Source organism: Bufo gargarizans, chromosome 2, assembly GCF_014858855.1.
Source record: "Bufo gargarizans isolate SCDJY-AF-19 chromosome 2, ASM1485885v1, whole genome shotgun sequence".
Classification (NCBI taxonomy): Eukaryota; Metazoa; Chordata; class Amphibia; order Anura; family Bufonidae; genus Bufo; species Bufo gargarizans.
The window spans coordinates 197,302,381-197,319,648 of record NC_058081.1 but is presented as its reverse complement, the minus strand read 5'-3'; the positions used below and the strand labels follow the sequence as shown (position 1 = coordinate 197,319,648).

At 44.9% G+C, this 17,268-nt stretch overlaps 1 protein-coding gene across 1 annotated transcript; it reads right to left on the bottom strand.

Moving 5' to 3' along the window:
• Positions 1 to 1,634: 1,634 nt before the first annotated feature.
• LOC122927734 (cytochrome c oxidase subunit 5A, mitochondrial) lies at positions 1,635 to 17,037 on the bottom strand. Its single transcript, XM_044279866.1, has 5 exons — positions 16,836 to 17,037; positions 11,962 to 12,072; positions 5,412 to 5,533; positions 3,988 to 4,105; positions 1,635 to 1,805 (listed from the first exon to the last, which is right to left on the bottom strand). The coding sequence occupies exons 1-4, from the start codon at positions 16,918 to 16,920 to the stop codon at positions 3,992 to 3,994; spliced, it is 432 nt and encodes a 143-aa protein (XP_044135801.1). The 5' UTR covers positions 16,921 to 17,037; the 3' UTR covers positions 1,635 to 1,805; positions 3,988 to 3,991.
• Between the last annotated feature and the right edge of the window lie 231 nt (positions 17,038 to 17,268).

Here is a 17,268-nt window from a genome sequence, read left to right as displayed (position 1 = left end):
CGCACAAACTATACAGATTAGGTCCAGGGTGCATTCAGTGAAACTCACCATTTAGCAAGCAAGGTCAGTCAGTTTTGTCTGCGATTGCGTTGTTTCCACGCAAATGCAATGCATTTCAATGAGTTGTTCACACGCGTGATAAAAAACTGAAGGTTTACAAACATCTCCTAGCAACCATCAGTGAAAACTGCATTGCATCCGCATTTGCTTCCAGATGCAATGCGTTTTTCCACTGAAGCCCCATTCACTTCTATGGGGACAGGGCTGCGTGAAAAACACAATACAGAACATGCTTCCTTTTTTAACGCAACGCAGAACTGATCTGTGTGTGGGGGGAGGGAACCCACACTTGTGTCACAGACCCATTGAAATGAATGGGTCAGGATTCAGTGCGGGTGCTATGCGTTCACGTCACACATTGCACCCAGATGGAAAATTTGCTCGTGTGAAAGGGGCTTAAGTGTTCGCCTTCCTGTCTATTAAAAAAAAACACATCAGATGAATCTTCTGAATCAGAATCTCTCTAATCCTCTTTAGATTTCTTAGACAATGATGTGGATAAACAAGACATAGCGGACTGTATTTCCTCCTTAACCATAGATCTTATATCATTCATCAAAACAGGAGATTCATCCTGCACAATCTTTGATATACAAGGACACAGGCTTTTTATTTGCTGGATCCTGCTTTCTGTTGCAAATAGCACATTTAACTCACCAAATACTTGAAAACACATCTTCATCCTTTATTGATAAAATGTCATACAACACAACATCTGACATAGTTTATAGACTAGCAGCAATACAGGACAATGCTGTGACAGAAATGCTGTGCACCTGATTTATCACTGGGGCTCAGGCTTGTTCAACTCCTGACGATTGGTTGGCTTATTTTGAGACCATTGTTACGCCAGAATTGGGGTGAAAATTTGGCACAAAATGTTGCATCTTAGGCCTTGCCCCATCCGCAGGCTAGGCACAGAAACTCTATAAACCACATCTGGCACAATTACACCAACATCTAGGTGAATTCACATTAGTAAACGTGTTAAAAGGGTTAACCTAAATTGCCACAACATTTCCACAGGACGGGTAATAAGTGGCTGATCAGTAGGGTCCAACCAATGAGATCCTCACAAGAACAGGACACCCATCTCTCCTATTTCAATGGAGCAGCGGTCATCTAACCAAAAAAGACCTTGTGTTTGGCAGTACTAAAGAAAGGGCTTCTTAGGGTCTTTGTACAGAAGCAGGCATACCAGGCTGAAACGCTGGCCATTTATAGTACATTTGGATAGTGTTTAAAACCTTAGCTTTGCCTAGGCTCCCCATTCACACAGAATGGATCTCTGCAGCTGTGATCTTCGTTTTTTTTATGCTGCATTTATTTCAAAGAAAATTCACTGCATAAACTGTACTGTTGACCCATAGTGTGTCTTAGGTTTACTGCTGCCAGACCTTTCAATTATACCACAGGAGCAAATGACCCAGACATCTCTCAGGCTTATTTCCCTTCCTCTTATAGCAATAAACATGCACCCGCCTCAGCTGATCTGAGCATGCATGTGTATGGAGGAGTTTAAGGAGCGCCATAGACTGATGTAAAGACTAAAAGAAAAAACAGTAACTCAACAATGGCTTAAACAACATCCCTTTATTAAGCCCAATATAATATTACACAAACTGGGACTCAAAAGAGCAGTGTTGCATTTTTACCAAATAAAGATAATAGGTTAACGTCTTTGTATTTCTGGATGGCTGTGTACAATCAAGTAGCATTGATGATAAAACATTTGGATGGATAATCTGTGGGAAGACAGAAGACAGTTATTCTCAGGCATATATTTGCCAAACAGATCAAATGCAATAAATAAAAAGATTATATATAAAAGTGCATTGCACAACACTGGTCTATATTAACCACATTAGCCAACATACAGACAATAACACGGATTACATATGTAAGGGACCCCTTTACATTTTTGGCAGCCCTGCACACATTGCTGTTCTTGCCATCAAAACCAGAAACTCGAACCCATTATCTGTCAATTGTGTTCAAAAGAAATTGCTTGAATCCACCGTGTGATACATCAGGCCCATCTGCAGCAGCCAATGGCTGCATGATTTTGAAGGCAATTCGACTTTATCCACAAAACTGGGCAGCATTTGGCCACAGCATGTAAGCCAATCGTATACGGAAGTCACAATGCATGTTTTACCAGAAACTAAGGGCCTTCTATATCAATCTGATATTGATGAACTATCAAGAGGATAGGTCAAATGTCTGTAGCCCGGCGAGCTCCTTAAAGGGAACCTGTCACGTGGATATTTAATTATAATCTAATTATATACAATCATTAACTACTAAAAAGTACCTTAGATGTATTCACTTACTGGTGTGACAGATGGTTACCTCATAATATACACACAAAGATGCCGCATGCTAATGAGCTGATTGGAGTCCAGTGTATAATTCAGAGCTATAGCCACTCCCCTGCCCACCTGCTGCTGATTCATATGGAAGAAAAAAAAAAACTCATTCAGCAGCAGGTGGGCGGGGAGAGTCAGGGGCTCATAAATATTCATGACTCATCATTATCAGCTGGAGCTTTTCAATACAAGATGTTGGCAGATTGACTGGGTCAATTAAAGAAAGTGACCCAGCATTTCGCTAAGAGAATCAGTCAATTATGTTGTCCTTAGTTAGGACACCATAAAACTGGTGACAGGTTCCCTTTAAGTTACACTACAATGGATATAACTTAAAGGGGTTTTCCCATTTAGACAACTTATCGCCTATCCAGAGTATAGGCGTCTGATAGTCAGGAGCCCCATTCTCATCAGGAGTTGTTCCCCTAACCAAACTTATCCACAATCCGCTTTAAGCAAACTCCACTGAAGTGTAGCCGAACAACCCCTTTAAAGAGGGCCTTTTCTGACATGCATGTTTCAGGAAACACTTGTATTTCTCATGATACAACTCTAGAGCTTCCTGGAACTTTGCATTATGCCATTCCTCCTATAAAACGTACAGTATAAACAAACAAACACTTAACATTTGTTAAAGAAGTGTCCCTACACAGTTCGGTGAGCACCAACTCTATATCGGACTGCCGGCACCCAGTCTCAATGACTGGGATCCTGCCGAACCCCGTCAACCCTCGGGTGCTGCACCTGAGGGGTTAATTGACAGGCAACTGCAATCCCACCGCACCCCATCATTGAGGCCAGGTGTTGGCTCACCCTAAGCATTTTCATTGGTGGCAGCTTCCGATCAGAGCCCCGGCAGTAAAATCGTGTGGCTCCAATCTGTTACCATGACGCTACTAAAGCCATCCTTGGCTGCACAAAGCACGGGGCAGCGTAGTGTAAACTCCTATTAGGACCTTTGATGACATCACTACACTCATCACATGGTCAGTCACCATGGTGACGGACCATGTGATGAGCGTAGAGACGTCAAAGGTCCTTTCCCTCACAGATGAGGGCAGGAGAGATGCCGGCTGCGCGAACAAGTGGATTAAGGCGAGTTAAAAAAAAATTTTTAACCTCTCCAGACCTATTTTACTATGCATTTTGTATTCAGAATGCCATTTTCCCTTATAACCATGTTATAAGGGAAAATAATGATGATCGGGTCACCATCCTGATCATCACCTAGCAACCGTGCGTGAAAATTGCACCGCATCAGCACTTACTTGCGGATGCTTGCGATTTTCACGCAACCCCATTCATTTCTATGGGGCCTGCGTTACGTGAAAAACGCACAAAGAGGAGCATGCTGCGATTTTCAAGCAACACACAAGTGATGCGTGAAAATCACCACTCATGTGCACAGTCCCATAGAAATGAATGGGTCCGGATTCAGTGCGGGTGCAATGCGTTCAACTCATGCATTGCACCCGGAAATCTTGCCCGTGTGAAAGGGTCCTTAGAGTAAAAGATTCCTAGACCTTATTGATATAAGGCTCAATGCATTATAACTTGCCTTCTCATGCTTTATCCAAGCCCAGCTCTTCTGGGGTGGAAATACCAAGCTCATCTAAAGTCGGTCGGAGTTCCTGAATGACATAGGGGTAGATTTCCTTATGAGGTCCGGCTTTATCCTGGGAAAAGACAAAAATGCAGGAAAAAAATAAATAAAAATAAATCATAAAACCATTCACCTACAATGTAAAGAGAAAGCAGAGATAGTAGTGGGTGAGCACCAGGTCAGTTACCAACCAATATGGGTTTTATACACGAGCTTCAAACCATTGTTTATTTGTCATTTTCATATTTTAGTCTATATTTTATTTAGAACTGGATTTACTAGACAAATTAACTGCAAGATAAAAACTGCAAAAAAAATAAGGCAGGTAAATTCCCCACAAAGCCATTATCCAACAAACAGCATTTACCACAGATCCATAGGATAGCTGATAGAAACATAGAATGTGTCGGCAGATAAGAACCATTTGGCCCATCTAGTCTGCCCAATATACTAAGTACTATGGATAGCCCCATGCCCCATCTTATATGAGGGATGGCCTTATGCCTATCCCATGCATGCTTAAACTCCTCCACTGTATTTGCAGCTACCACTTCTGCAGGAAGGCTATTCCATGCATCCACTACTCTCAGTAAAGTAATACTTCCTGATATTACTTTTAAACCTTTGCCCCGCTAATTTAAAACTATGTCCTCTTGTAGCAGTTTTTCTTCTTTTAAATATTCTCTCCTCTTTTACCGAGTTGATTCCCTTTATGTATTTAAAAGTTTCTATCACATCCCCTCTGTCTCGTCTTTCTTCCAAGCTATACATGTTAAGGTCCTTTAATCTTTCCTGGTAAGTTTTATCCTGCAATCCATGTACCAGTTTAGTAGCTCTTCTCTGAACTCTCTCCAAAGTATCAATATCCTTCTGGAGATATGGTCTCCTCTCCAGTACTGATAAATGTACGATCGTTGGGCGGTCAAGCACATGGAACCTGGTGTCACCAAGAATTGTTTGTCCGAAGCTGTAGTACATGTCAGTCTACCACTCCATTCACTTATATGGGATTCATGTACGGTAGGCAGCAATCCATCAGTTCCATAGAAGTGAACGTATCCATGGATCAACATTCTTATTACTGCTCCATTCAAACATGTGACCACCTGAGTGGTGAGTGTCAGGGGACGGGGTGTCGACCCTGACAAATATACCAAGATTTATGCCTGGTAACTACTCCAGTCAGGGACTAGTCTAGTTTTCACACTAGGTGCACAGACTGCCGAAGGTGTGCCTAATTTATGAGGAGGCGCATGCTTTGTCAAATTATCGGCATCCTCTAGCACCACAAAAGGGAAAAAAAGACTGGTGCAAAAAGCTGGTCTTTGTAAATGACCCCCCATGAGTGCACCGAAATGATATGGGCATATCCAACTCACCTTCACTGCTTCCAAAATACGGACACTACTTGCAAAGTCATTTAACCGTCTGCAAGCACGCAATGCAGCATCAAGGATTTTTGGTTCTGGAACTAAATCATAACCGATGAGTGTGTTCACACCTGGTTGGAAAGGGGGGAAAAAAAAAAATTATATATAGAATTTACAGAAAAATATACCAGTATTATATACAGTAGTCAGTGTTGGCCTAAAACCATATTTCTCCAATCTTCTATTACCTTGTGAGCACCATTCTAACCTGGTGGGGGCTTTAGTATATGGTATTGAGCCCCCCCATGTCCAGACCTGTGTGGGGTATATATTCACATTGTCTGCCTCCACAGTAATCAAGACTCTATAGACAGGATACATGAGATCATAAGACTGTCCAAAAAAATACTGCATCAATTTGTCATCCTACAGCCAAGCACAACGCTCCTATCCAGATAAGCTCCTTGCCATGAGGATGGGCCATCAACATCAAAATCCTGGAAACCCCTTTAAAGGGGTTCTTCATTCCCTGGCATTATTTTGGCAGACCCACTCCCCTCCTGGCCAGACCTGTGGAGGGAAACATACTTTCCTGCCGCTAGGTGCCAGCTTTTTAACTTCCCTGCCGGCGCCGCAAACTTTTTTTTTGCATTGTGGTGACCAGCGGCCAGGCACATGGGATGTTGACAGTCGGGAACCCGAGCGCTGCAGCATGAAGGAGCTGGGACCCAGTGGTGGGGGAGCAGGTATCCATGCTTCCCTCCACAAGTTCAGCCACACTGCCAGAAGATCCCCAGAAGCTAAACAATCCCTTTAAGAAACCAGGGATTCTTTATTTTGCAGTATTATGCTAACTTTTTTTTTAAAACTATTTAACCATTTATATACATATTTTAAGGTCCAGTTTAAGTGAAAAGTTATTTAGTATAACAATTATGGGTTGTTAGTAGTGAAAAAAAAAAAAAAAAATCCTATAAAATGGTGTAAACTTAGACAGGATACATGCGAACGTCTAGGACAGGTTTGTTCAACTCCTGGCCATTGGTTGGCTTACTTTGAGACAGAATTTTTACACCAGAATTGTGGTGAAAATTTGGCACAAAATGTTGCATCTTAGGCCTTGCCCCATCCCCAGGCTAGGCACATACACTCAACCTAGATGCGCTAAATTGTTCCACATCTGGCACAATTACGCCGACCTTTAGGCGCATTCACCTTAGTAAACTTGTTAAAAAAGGGTTTACCTAAATTGACAACATCTACACAGGACGGGTAGTAAGTAGCTGGTCAGTGGGGTCCAACAGATGAGATCCTCAGTCACAAGAACAGGACACCCATCTCTCCCATTTTAATGGAGCAGCGGTCGAGCATGCACAGTGCTGCACTATTCGGTATTAATGGGACTAACAAAATTAGGTGAAGTACAGTGCACACTGGACCTCTGCTCCATTAATACGGAGATATGGGGCCTAGGGTTGGGCGATATCAAAAACATTCCCACGATATTAAGAAAAGTATCACGATAATATATATCATTTAGAGGGGAAAAAAAAAACTCAACACATGTACTTGTGTTTCCTTGTTGCCCCCATACATTATAATGTCTCCTTGATGCCTCCAAGAAGTAATCTTAGTTGCCCACCAAGAACGGGGTCAACATTCCCCCCAAATCTGATGAAGCGGCCGTGCCCCCTGTGGCTCCATTCATTCAGAGTGTGCCCACCATAGGTGCACATTGTCAGGAAGGGCACCTTGGCATTTCAATCAAAAACATTGGGGGCCATTTACTAAGGGTCTTAGTCTATTAGGGTGCATAGGATCTCACATGGTCCCTGCTATCCTGTGCTTTGTGCACACGGCAGCAGGGAGATTACCATGGCAGCCATGGATGGCTTCAGTAGCGTCCTGGCTGCCATTGTAACCGATCAGAGCCCTGAGATTTCACTGCTGGGGCTCCGATCAGAAGCTACCACCGCACCACCAGTGAATAGGGGAGGGGACCCTGTGGCCACTGCCACCAATGATTATAATACTGGGGGGCACTGTGCCACCAATGAATGTAATTAACCCCATAATACAAATAGACGCTGGGTGCCAGCAATATTTCACAGTCGGCACTCAGCCTCAATGACAGATCCCACCAAACCGTGCCAGTTAACCCTCAGGTGCCCGAGACCGGGTATGTGACACGGCCAGCACCCGCAGTCTATTTGTATTGAGTGTAATTCTCATTGGTGGCGCAGAGGCCACAGCCCCTCCCCTTCTCATTGGTGGCGCAGCGACAGTCGGATCACAATGGGGGGGGGACGGGGGGACGACACTCTCCCTTCTCCACTGTGCGCTGGACGTTTTAGAGTCATTCAGCACTGTGACGTGTGTCTGCCCCTATGATGTCACTAAAATACCACGGTAATTAAGAAATGGCCATATCGCCATTTCTTAATACCGCAGTATATAGTTGATAGTTAATACCGGTTTATTGCCCAACCCTAATGGGAGCCCGGTCTCATGATCAGTGGGGATAACTGCAGTTGGATGCCACTGATCAGACATGTATCACCTATTTCATAGTGTAAGTGTTAACACAACAGCTTTAATTTCATGCTGTATGTTAACATTTAAGGAAGTGTCAGATATTTAAAGTTTAAAAGGGGTTGTCTGAGTTACATAAAAACGTGGGCAACACCTGTAAATTGTCTAAAACGACAAATTAATGTTTGCACGTTTTCTCCCGTTTCTTCAAGCTCTGGTCCTTCCTTTTTTTTTTCACATCTTCCTGACTGCAGCAGTGACATCTCTACCGAGGCCAGTGATCGGCCGCAGTGGTGACTTAAACGCACAGGTTACCACTGCTGCAGTCAGGAAAAAAAAAGTAGCGGTGAGGACCAAAACTCAACAGGGGAGAAAACGGGTGAGAATCCCCTTAATTTTTTTATTTTAGGCCATTTACAGGGGTTGCTCAGACAATCCCTTAAAGGCCTGGGCACACTTAATAAGTTACATATATACATTGTAAGATGGTTAAAATGACAGATAAAATAAAAAATTATTTAAAAAGGGATTCTGTCAGCTAGTCTGAGTGCTTTTATTCAGTCAAAAAAACAATTATATATATGCAAATGAGGCTAGTAGGGAGCCCAAGGGGCTGTTACCAACGTTCCAGGAGCCCAGCCACGCTCACTGTGAAGGAACCCAGCACCGCCTGCATCCTCCTTGCTCTCCAGACGTTGCAGTTAGAGCACTGTAATCTTGTGCATGCGCGAGTACACAGCATGTCAGTACAGACAGTGTTCCTTCCCTGTGCTGGCATCAGCCTCAAGGAACAAACTGCACATGCGCAAGATTAGAGCACTCTGACGTCAGGACGTATAGGACTGTTACCAATATTCTGCTCCCCTGACTAGTCAGCTTTTGCCATAAAATTACCCAACTGGAGCTTGTTTTCTCATGACTGCCTTGTGCGGTTTCTCTGCTATTCTTATATGACTAGAATGTGAACTGGGACGCATGCCTACATTCTGACAAGGACCGGACAGTGTCTTTCTGTGCAGGTACACCCCCTAACTGGTTACCACCCCTCTGTACCCTTACTGCAGAGTGCTAGCAATTCATTCATAAAGTCAAGTAGAAATAAAGGAATGGCACAACACAGAGCCATGAGAATAGATGTCCCAGAACTATTACATGGGGAATGCACGAAGCTATTAAAAGACATGTCGGGAGTGGTGACAGGTCCTCTTTAACCCTTTCATGACCAAGGGTCATTGATGCCCCAGTGTCCAGGTCAAAATTTTCAAATCTGACATGCTGTCACTTTATGTGGTAATAGCTTTGGAACACTTTTACTTATCCACGCCATTCTGAGATTGTTTTCTCGTGACACATTGTACTTCATGATAGTCATATATTTGAGTCAATATATTTCACCTTTATTTATGAAAAAATCCCAAATTTACCAAAAATTAGGAAAAATTCACAATTTTCCAAATTTCAATTTCTCTGCGTCTAAAACAGAAAGTGATACCTAATAAAATATTTATTACTTAACATTCCCCATATGTCTACTTTATGTTGGCATCATTTTGGAAATGTCATTTTATTTTTTTAGGGCGTTAGAAGACTTAGAAGTTTAGAAGCAATTCTTAAAATTTTTAAGAAAATTTCCAAAACCCACTTTTTAAGGACCAGTTCAGGTCTGAAGTCACTTTGTGGGGCTTACATAGTGGAAACCCCCATAAATGACCCCATTGTAGAAACTACACCCCTCAAGTTACTCAAAACTGATTTTACAAACTTTGTTAACCCTTTAGGCATTCCACAAGAATTAAGGGAAAATGGAGATGAAATTTAAAAATTTCACTTTTTTGGCAGATTTTCCATTTTATATATTTTTTTTCTTTAACACATTGAGGGTTAACAGCCAAACAAAACTCAATATTTATTACCCTGATTCCGCGGTTTACAGAAACACCCCACATGTGGTCGTAAACTGCTGTACGGGCACACGGCAGGGCGAAGAAGGAAAGGAATGCCATACGGTTTTTGGAAGGCAGATTGTGCTGGATTGGTTTTCTGAACGCCATATGTTTTTTATTTTTCTGCCGATAGTCTTGTGCAGGGGCTCGTTTTTTGCAGAAAGTGTTGAGGTTTTTATTGGTACCATTTTTGGGTACATAGGATTTTTTGATCATTCATTATTACACTTTATAGGGCAAGGTGACCCAAAAATTGGCTGTTTTGGAACAGTTTTCATTTATTTATTTTTACAGAGTTCATCTGAGGAGTTAGGTCATGTGATAGTTTTATAGAGAAGATCGTTACGGACGTGGCAATACCTAATATGTATACTTTTTCTTATTTATTTAAGTTTTACACAATAATAGTATTTCTGAAACCAAAAAAATGATGTTTTAGTGTCTCTATAGTCTGAGAGCCATAGCTTTTTTATTTTTTGGGCGATTGTCTTAAATAGGGTATCATTTTTTGCGGGACGAAGTGACGGTTTGATTGGTACTATTTTGGGGGTCATAAGCCTTTTTGATCGCTTGCTGTTGCACTTTTTGTGATGTAAGGTGACAAAAATAGCTTTTTTGGCACTGTTTTTTTATTTTATTTTTATGGTGTTTATCGGACAGGGTCCATCACGTGATATATTTATAGAGACGGTCATTACGGACGCGGTGACACCTAATATGTGTATTTTATTTTATTTTTTCATTTTTTTATAGGAAAAGGCAGTCTTTTTTTTATTTACATTTTTATTTATTTATTGATTTATTTTTACTTTTATTATTTTCACTTTTTTTTTTATCAGTTCCCTCTTGGATCTTGAAGATCCAGTGGGGCTGATAGTTGTACTATACTTTGCAATGCTCTTGCATTGCAAAGTATAATACTTCCAGACTGCCTGTAGGTGGCAGCACTGGACGCCTTTGCCATGGCAACCGGACGCTTTTGCAAAGCGTCCGGTTGCCATGGCAACCATCGGGCGCTGCGATCACAGCGCTGCAGCCCCGATGGTGGAGAGGGAGCCCCCTCCCTCTGTTAACCCGATGGATGCCGCAACCGCAGCATCTATCGGGTTACAGGAGAGTGTCAGCATAGAGCTGACACTCTGCTGATGGCGGCGGCTCAGGAATGGAGCCGCCGCCATCACACACACAGAATGGGGAATCGGGGGGTAGGGACAATATTGAGGGAGGCTGGGGCAGGAGGGGCGGCCAGAAAATTAATGCAGGGGGCGGGGAGGGGGCGGACCGCATGCCAATCAGGGCAGGAGGAAGCACATGAGCGCCGGCTGGGAACAGATCAGCGAGGCACAGATCGGGGTAGGGGGGGACCACAGAGGGGCACCAAAGGCTTGGAGGATCGGGGGGCATGAGGAACACTATCGGCTTTCAGGCTCTGATCTGCAGAGCGCAGATCAGAGCCTGAAACCGGCATTTTTTCACTGCCGCGATCCGATTGGTTAGTCTGTACAGACTAACCAATCGGATCGATTGCCGGCAAGGGGCCACTCCGATTGGTCCCTTGCCGGCATTACTGCACTGTATGCTGTCCGTGACAGCATACAGGGCAGGGGCAGAAGCTTTAATCCAAGCGTTTTGCAGCGCTTGGATTAAAGAGCTGCCAGAACGTTTATATACGTGGTAGCTGCACGGGGTATGTGCAGCTATCACGTATATATACAGATTGCGGTCGTGAAAGGGTTAAGAGAAATAAGCAGATCACCAAGACAGATAAAGCAAATCCTCACATATAACAGTCAGGAATAGAAGCTGGGATCTGTTAATCACTTGCTAGGATGAGGACTGAGGCTTCTTCAGGGTCCTGTATAGCACACAGTGTACCAGAAAATTGAGGAGCTACTAGATAGCAGAAACTGGTATTACCAGAGAAATGGCCATGTCATTTGGTTGGATCTGAGTCAGAGGCATTGTATGTCGAGTCTAGTCTCAGCTTACGATGGTCCAGGAAAGACCACTGTAAGTTTAAAATATTCCATCCCGAGGCCACTGAACTGTCAGGGACCACCGTACACGTCCCTTAGACCACTTACCTTTTCGCAGCTCCCAGGCATCAATGTCGGGCTTGTTGAAGTAGGTCACCCAACGAGCATCAAACTCTTCATCTGACTCCTGTTTGGCGTGAGAATAGCAACGAGCAGCAACTGCAAGTGTGAGAAAATACACGAGATTAAGGTATGGGAAAATTAAACAGAGCTCAGGAAAGCCATGGAGGATACTTCACCTGCTTGCGCATGGCGTTCCATAATAGAGAGCAAGGCTAAAGCTACATAACAGTGGAAAAAAAAAAAATATAAAAAAAAAAAAAAAATCAGTTAAAAACTGATAAACTGTCCATTTTTAACTGACTTTCCACTGATGCATTACTGGGAAATGGACATTAAAAACTTACCCATGCAAGTGTAAGGTGGCTGTCAGTGAAAAACTGATGAGAACATTTTCTATTTTTTGACGTCCGTTATTCACTGGCTGTCATGCAAACTGCCATGTGAATAGCCCCATAGACTACTATTAGTCTTAAAACGGGCGTGTAATGGTTGTTAAAAAATAAAATATCCATCTCATGTCTGTTTTTCACGTGGCCTAAAGTCTACTAAACATGTGGACATAGCAGTCCTGGGATGGGGTGCTTCATTCTTCCTGGCAGTCTCCCCTTTGTCCACATACAGTACCGGCCAGCAGCGCCTCCTAGCCCGACAAGCCTGCTGCTAGGCAGCCGCCAACATCCCGACGTACATTATTCATTAGGTCAGGGCTACATGGCAACGCGTGGCACTGTGGTATCGCACTGCAACATCGCATCTGATTATTAAAGGAGTATTCCCATCTGTGACAATGGGGCTTATCTCTAGGATGTGTCCCCATTGTCCTATAGGTGTGGGTCCATGCATAGAGAACAGAGCAGGAAAGGTGGTGGCCGGAGGACTCCGGGTTTCACAGGGTCCAGCCATCACCAAGCACTCTCCGGATAGTACTTAATAGGAGCGCACTGCGCTTGCACGGCCACCGCTCCCATTCATTTCTATGGGGCCGAAGGAAACAGCCAAGCCAGCGCTCGGTTATTTTGCGACCTCCATTCTCAGGGTACGTTCAATATGCCCCCATTGTCTGAGATGGGAATACTCCATTAATGGTGTCATACTACAGCACACGACATCCCGTGACTAAGTCACATGTGAGTGTCATCACTGACCACAATGCATGTCTGTGACCGGCCTGCTACTTTTCTGAGGCTTTATAATTCCACAGCACTTCACGCAGATTTGCTGTGGATCGTGTATATTCTGTGGGGTTTGCTGAAGATTCCCACTCCCCAGTGAAAAGGGATAAAATCAGGGTGTAGATAGACACTTTGCTGGTATTAAAATACACTGGATTTTCCCCATACACATCTTCTGCAGAAAACATGCACTGTATATTAGGGATGTCCCAATACCATTTTTTTAAGACCGAGTACCGATACTTTTATTTAAGTACTCACCGATACCAATTACCGATACTACCAATTATAACAATTAAATAACACATTTATTTTGTGACCACTGACCAACCAAAAGTCCAAATAAAATCCCCCAGCCTCTCCCTCTCATCAGCCCCCTCTGGTAACTCAACCCCCTAGTATTAGTGGCCACAGGCCACACCCCCCCCCCCCCCCCCCATCATCATTGGTGGCAGTGGGCAGTTCCGATCAGAGTCCCAGCAGTGTAACGCTACAGAAGTCCTAGCTGCCATGGTATGTCAGTGAGCAGCATTATACTCACGTGCGCGGTGGCCGCCCCTTCTGTCTGTGCGGCGCATTGCTAATGCTTATAGCTCACGTGCGCAGTGGCCGCCGGGCGCTCCTTCTGTCTGTGCGGCGCATTGCTAATGCTTATAGCATTAGCAATGCACCGCACAGACCTATGAGAAGGAGCGCCCGGCGGCCATGGCGCACATGAGTATAATGCTGCTCACTAACATACAATGATTAATACTGTGGAGGGGGGGGGGGGCGCACTGCCCACTGCCACCAATGCAGAGACTGAAGAAGATTACCGGCACCTGACCTCAGAGGACGCTGCGATCCGCGCAATTAACCCCTCAGGTGCCACACCTGAGGGGTTAATTGTGCGGATCACAGCGTCCTCTGAGGTCGGGTGCCGGTAATGCGAGTCACAGAATTCCTTCCCCCACGCCAAACTGCTGAGAGGCCGCCGCAAGCGGCCAGCAGGTATTGGCAGTGGTATCGGGGACATTTGCACGAGTACAAGTACTCTGCAAATGTCCAGTATCGGTCCCGATACTGGTATCGGGACATCCCTACCGTGTATGCCATGTCAGGAACACACCCTAGACGGACATAATAGAATTAAAAAAGGTTTTTCCAGGATTTCATACTGATGACCTATCCTCAGGATAGGTCATCAGTATCTGATCGCGGGGGGTCCGACACCCCTGCTGATCAGCTGTTGGAGAAGGGACGGGTGCTCCTGTGAGCGCCACTGGCTGCTCGCAGCTCACCAAGAATAGCGCTGTACATTATATAGCGGCTGAGCTTCGTATCACGCTCAGCCCCATCCACTTGAATAGGGCTGAGCTGTTTCTAGGCCACGTGACTGATGAAGGTGTCACTCTGCCTAAAAAAAAAAAAAAAAAAAAAACAGAAAGACACAGCGCTCACAGGAGCCGATCGGTGGGGGACCGGGAGTTGGACTCCTACTGATCACCTATCCAGAGGTTAGTCATCAGGATTAAAAACTCAGAAAATCCCTTTAAAAGGATAACTGTCATTTTCATCAAAAAAATCTATTTTAGCATATGTTACTGTTGCAGCAGCGTTGTGCATAAAGCAATATTTAGTTTCTTCACATACCACTGTTTTCCTTGAGTTTTCCCCTTAGTTACAGCTGTTTTGAATCCTACATTATGAGTATCTTCTCAAGATGGTTCCTCTGCCAGTTCTGAGGCCAAAACTGCATTCCCACAGGTCACATACAAACAGTTTCCTGCCAGCCAATCAGATTGGATTACTGAGACACACCTCCTCACTCTGAAGCCTAATGCAGGACATGCAGCTGTGAAGGACCGCCCCTCTGTCTTCCTAGCCGGAGACAGATGAGCCCTAGTAATGGTCTTTTAAGGGAGCAGTGGAAAGGGACAGAGGACATTAATGAAAGCTGTTATTACAGATTTTTTGGCAATCAGTTGACAGACTAACTCAGGTATACATGCCTAGCTCTAATAAACTAGCAAATAAAAATGATGAAAGCCATCCTTTAAAGTTGGGTATATAGGGAGGGGTGTGTATTTTTAATTTATTTTAGGCGGCAATTTCAGAAAACAGCAGCTGAATCACAGCTCCAACTCGTGACCACAGAGTAAAAAAGGCCACACTTGTTTACGTTTTTTTCCCAGTTTCTTGAAGCAATTTAATTTATATTATTTTTAAACTAAAACCAGAAATGTATTAAAAATCCACACTGGATTTTGACTTCAAAATCAGATTTTTTTTTAAAAAGTGAGCATAACCTGCAAATGTGACAGCACCCTGATAAGCGTCAGCTTACGGCCGTGGGGCTGGCAAACCATCCTCATCCATACATTTACAGCAGGAGTAATGTTCTACCAGAAGACACCTAGAGGTCAGTTTAGTTCACCATGAAGTTTTAATGGCCACTAGACAAAGCTTGTGGGTATAAAAGGGTTCCTAGCAGAGTCTGACTGTGGGGGGAAGCATTTCCCTGTGAAGCACACTTCCTGTCCAGAGGTGAAGGACACAGCAGTCAGCGACTTGCCAATATGAAAATGGGGGCATTAGACGACACTGCCAAGTACGGGTGTATGTAAGAGCAGGAAAGTCAAACTCGTGGCCCTCCAGCTGCTGCAAAACTACAACTTCCACCGTGTCCAGACAGCCTACAGCTTCCAAGGCATGCAGTGAGTTATAGTTTTGCAACAGCTGGAGGGCCTTGTGTTTGACTTCCCTGACCTATAGGAAACATACGAGACCATGACAGGGTAGCATATCCTACAACCTAAGAGGGAGAGGAATCTGCCGCAAGACCAGATTAGTGCCACATATTTGGGGTTCTGCAGCCTCTCAATATGGAGCTTTATGAAATAACCCCCCCTTCCCCCCCCCAAAAAAAAACTATGAATAAGCCTCAGCAGCAGGTGACGCACCCCTGTTGGTTTTAGATAAGGTTAGCCGCTGCAGGACTTTGTTATAATCTAAGCCACAGTTCAGTGCCAGGCTGATCAGACCTTGGGCACAATACAGAGCATAGCAGAAATTGTAGCGAATGCCCCAAGTCCCTGAAGAGGGGGCGATGGCCGTCACTGTACACACCAGTCAATGTCACCTTGCTTCCGGGATGTACAGCCCCATCAGCTGCTCTGCCGAGCTCACGTCCCACTGGTTAAAGGGACAGTAAACCGGTTACATGGCATGGATGCCACAGTGAAGATGGCAGCAAAAGGTGCACTTAGGATTTACTACAATACAGGTTGGCACAGCCACACACACTGCAGATCTACTGTAAATCCGCACCCATCAGTGCCCAACTGGCTGCATCCAATCACCTTGGTGGCAGATAGAAGGATGACATGAGATGACATCTGCCTGGAAAATCCACACTACAAAGCCCATTGACAGCAGGAAATGAATGAGCAGGCCACTACGGCAGGGTGCAGACAGTGCGGCTCCTGCACTGCAGGGGGAAGGCCCCGAGCCTGTGCCGGGTCACCACAAGGGCACCAGCCAGCGGAGATCACCGGGGGCATGCACCCCTGCCCACAGCCGGAGGAACCCCACACTGCACACAGCCCATTCACCAGAGCGGTCAGGAGCCGGCTAGTCTCCGCTGCCATCCATGTTCCCGCTACATCCCACGTCAAGGACACAATGGCGAAACGTTTGAAAGCTCACCTTGGGAGCAGGCTAGCTGAGGACGGCAGCGAGGAAGGCTACGAAGGCCAGAAGACACGCAGCGCCTGAGAGCAGCTCCCAACATGGCGGCAGCCTGAGCGGTGTGTGAGGTGAGTGGAGCAGTGGCGGCGGATCCGGACCGGAAGAAAGAGGCACGCGCACACTGCACGCTCAATCCGGACGGACACACAAGGGTAAAAGGGGGCGTGTTCTGGGACGTCGGCACACCATAGAGCTGCCCGCTCAGAGTAGAACGAGCGCCACCTGCTGTTGAGCCTTCCACGTGTTCATGTCTCCTTTCTATAGAGACTGCCTGCCCTTATATAGACAGCGTGATGGCACTCCAGCTGTGGTAAAACTGCAACTCCCAAGATGCCCCGCTTGCTTGGCTGCTCTCAGAACTCTATAGAAATAAATGGAGCATGCTGGGAGT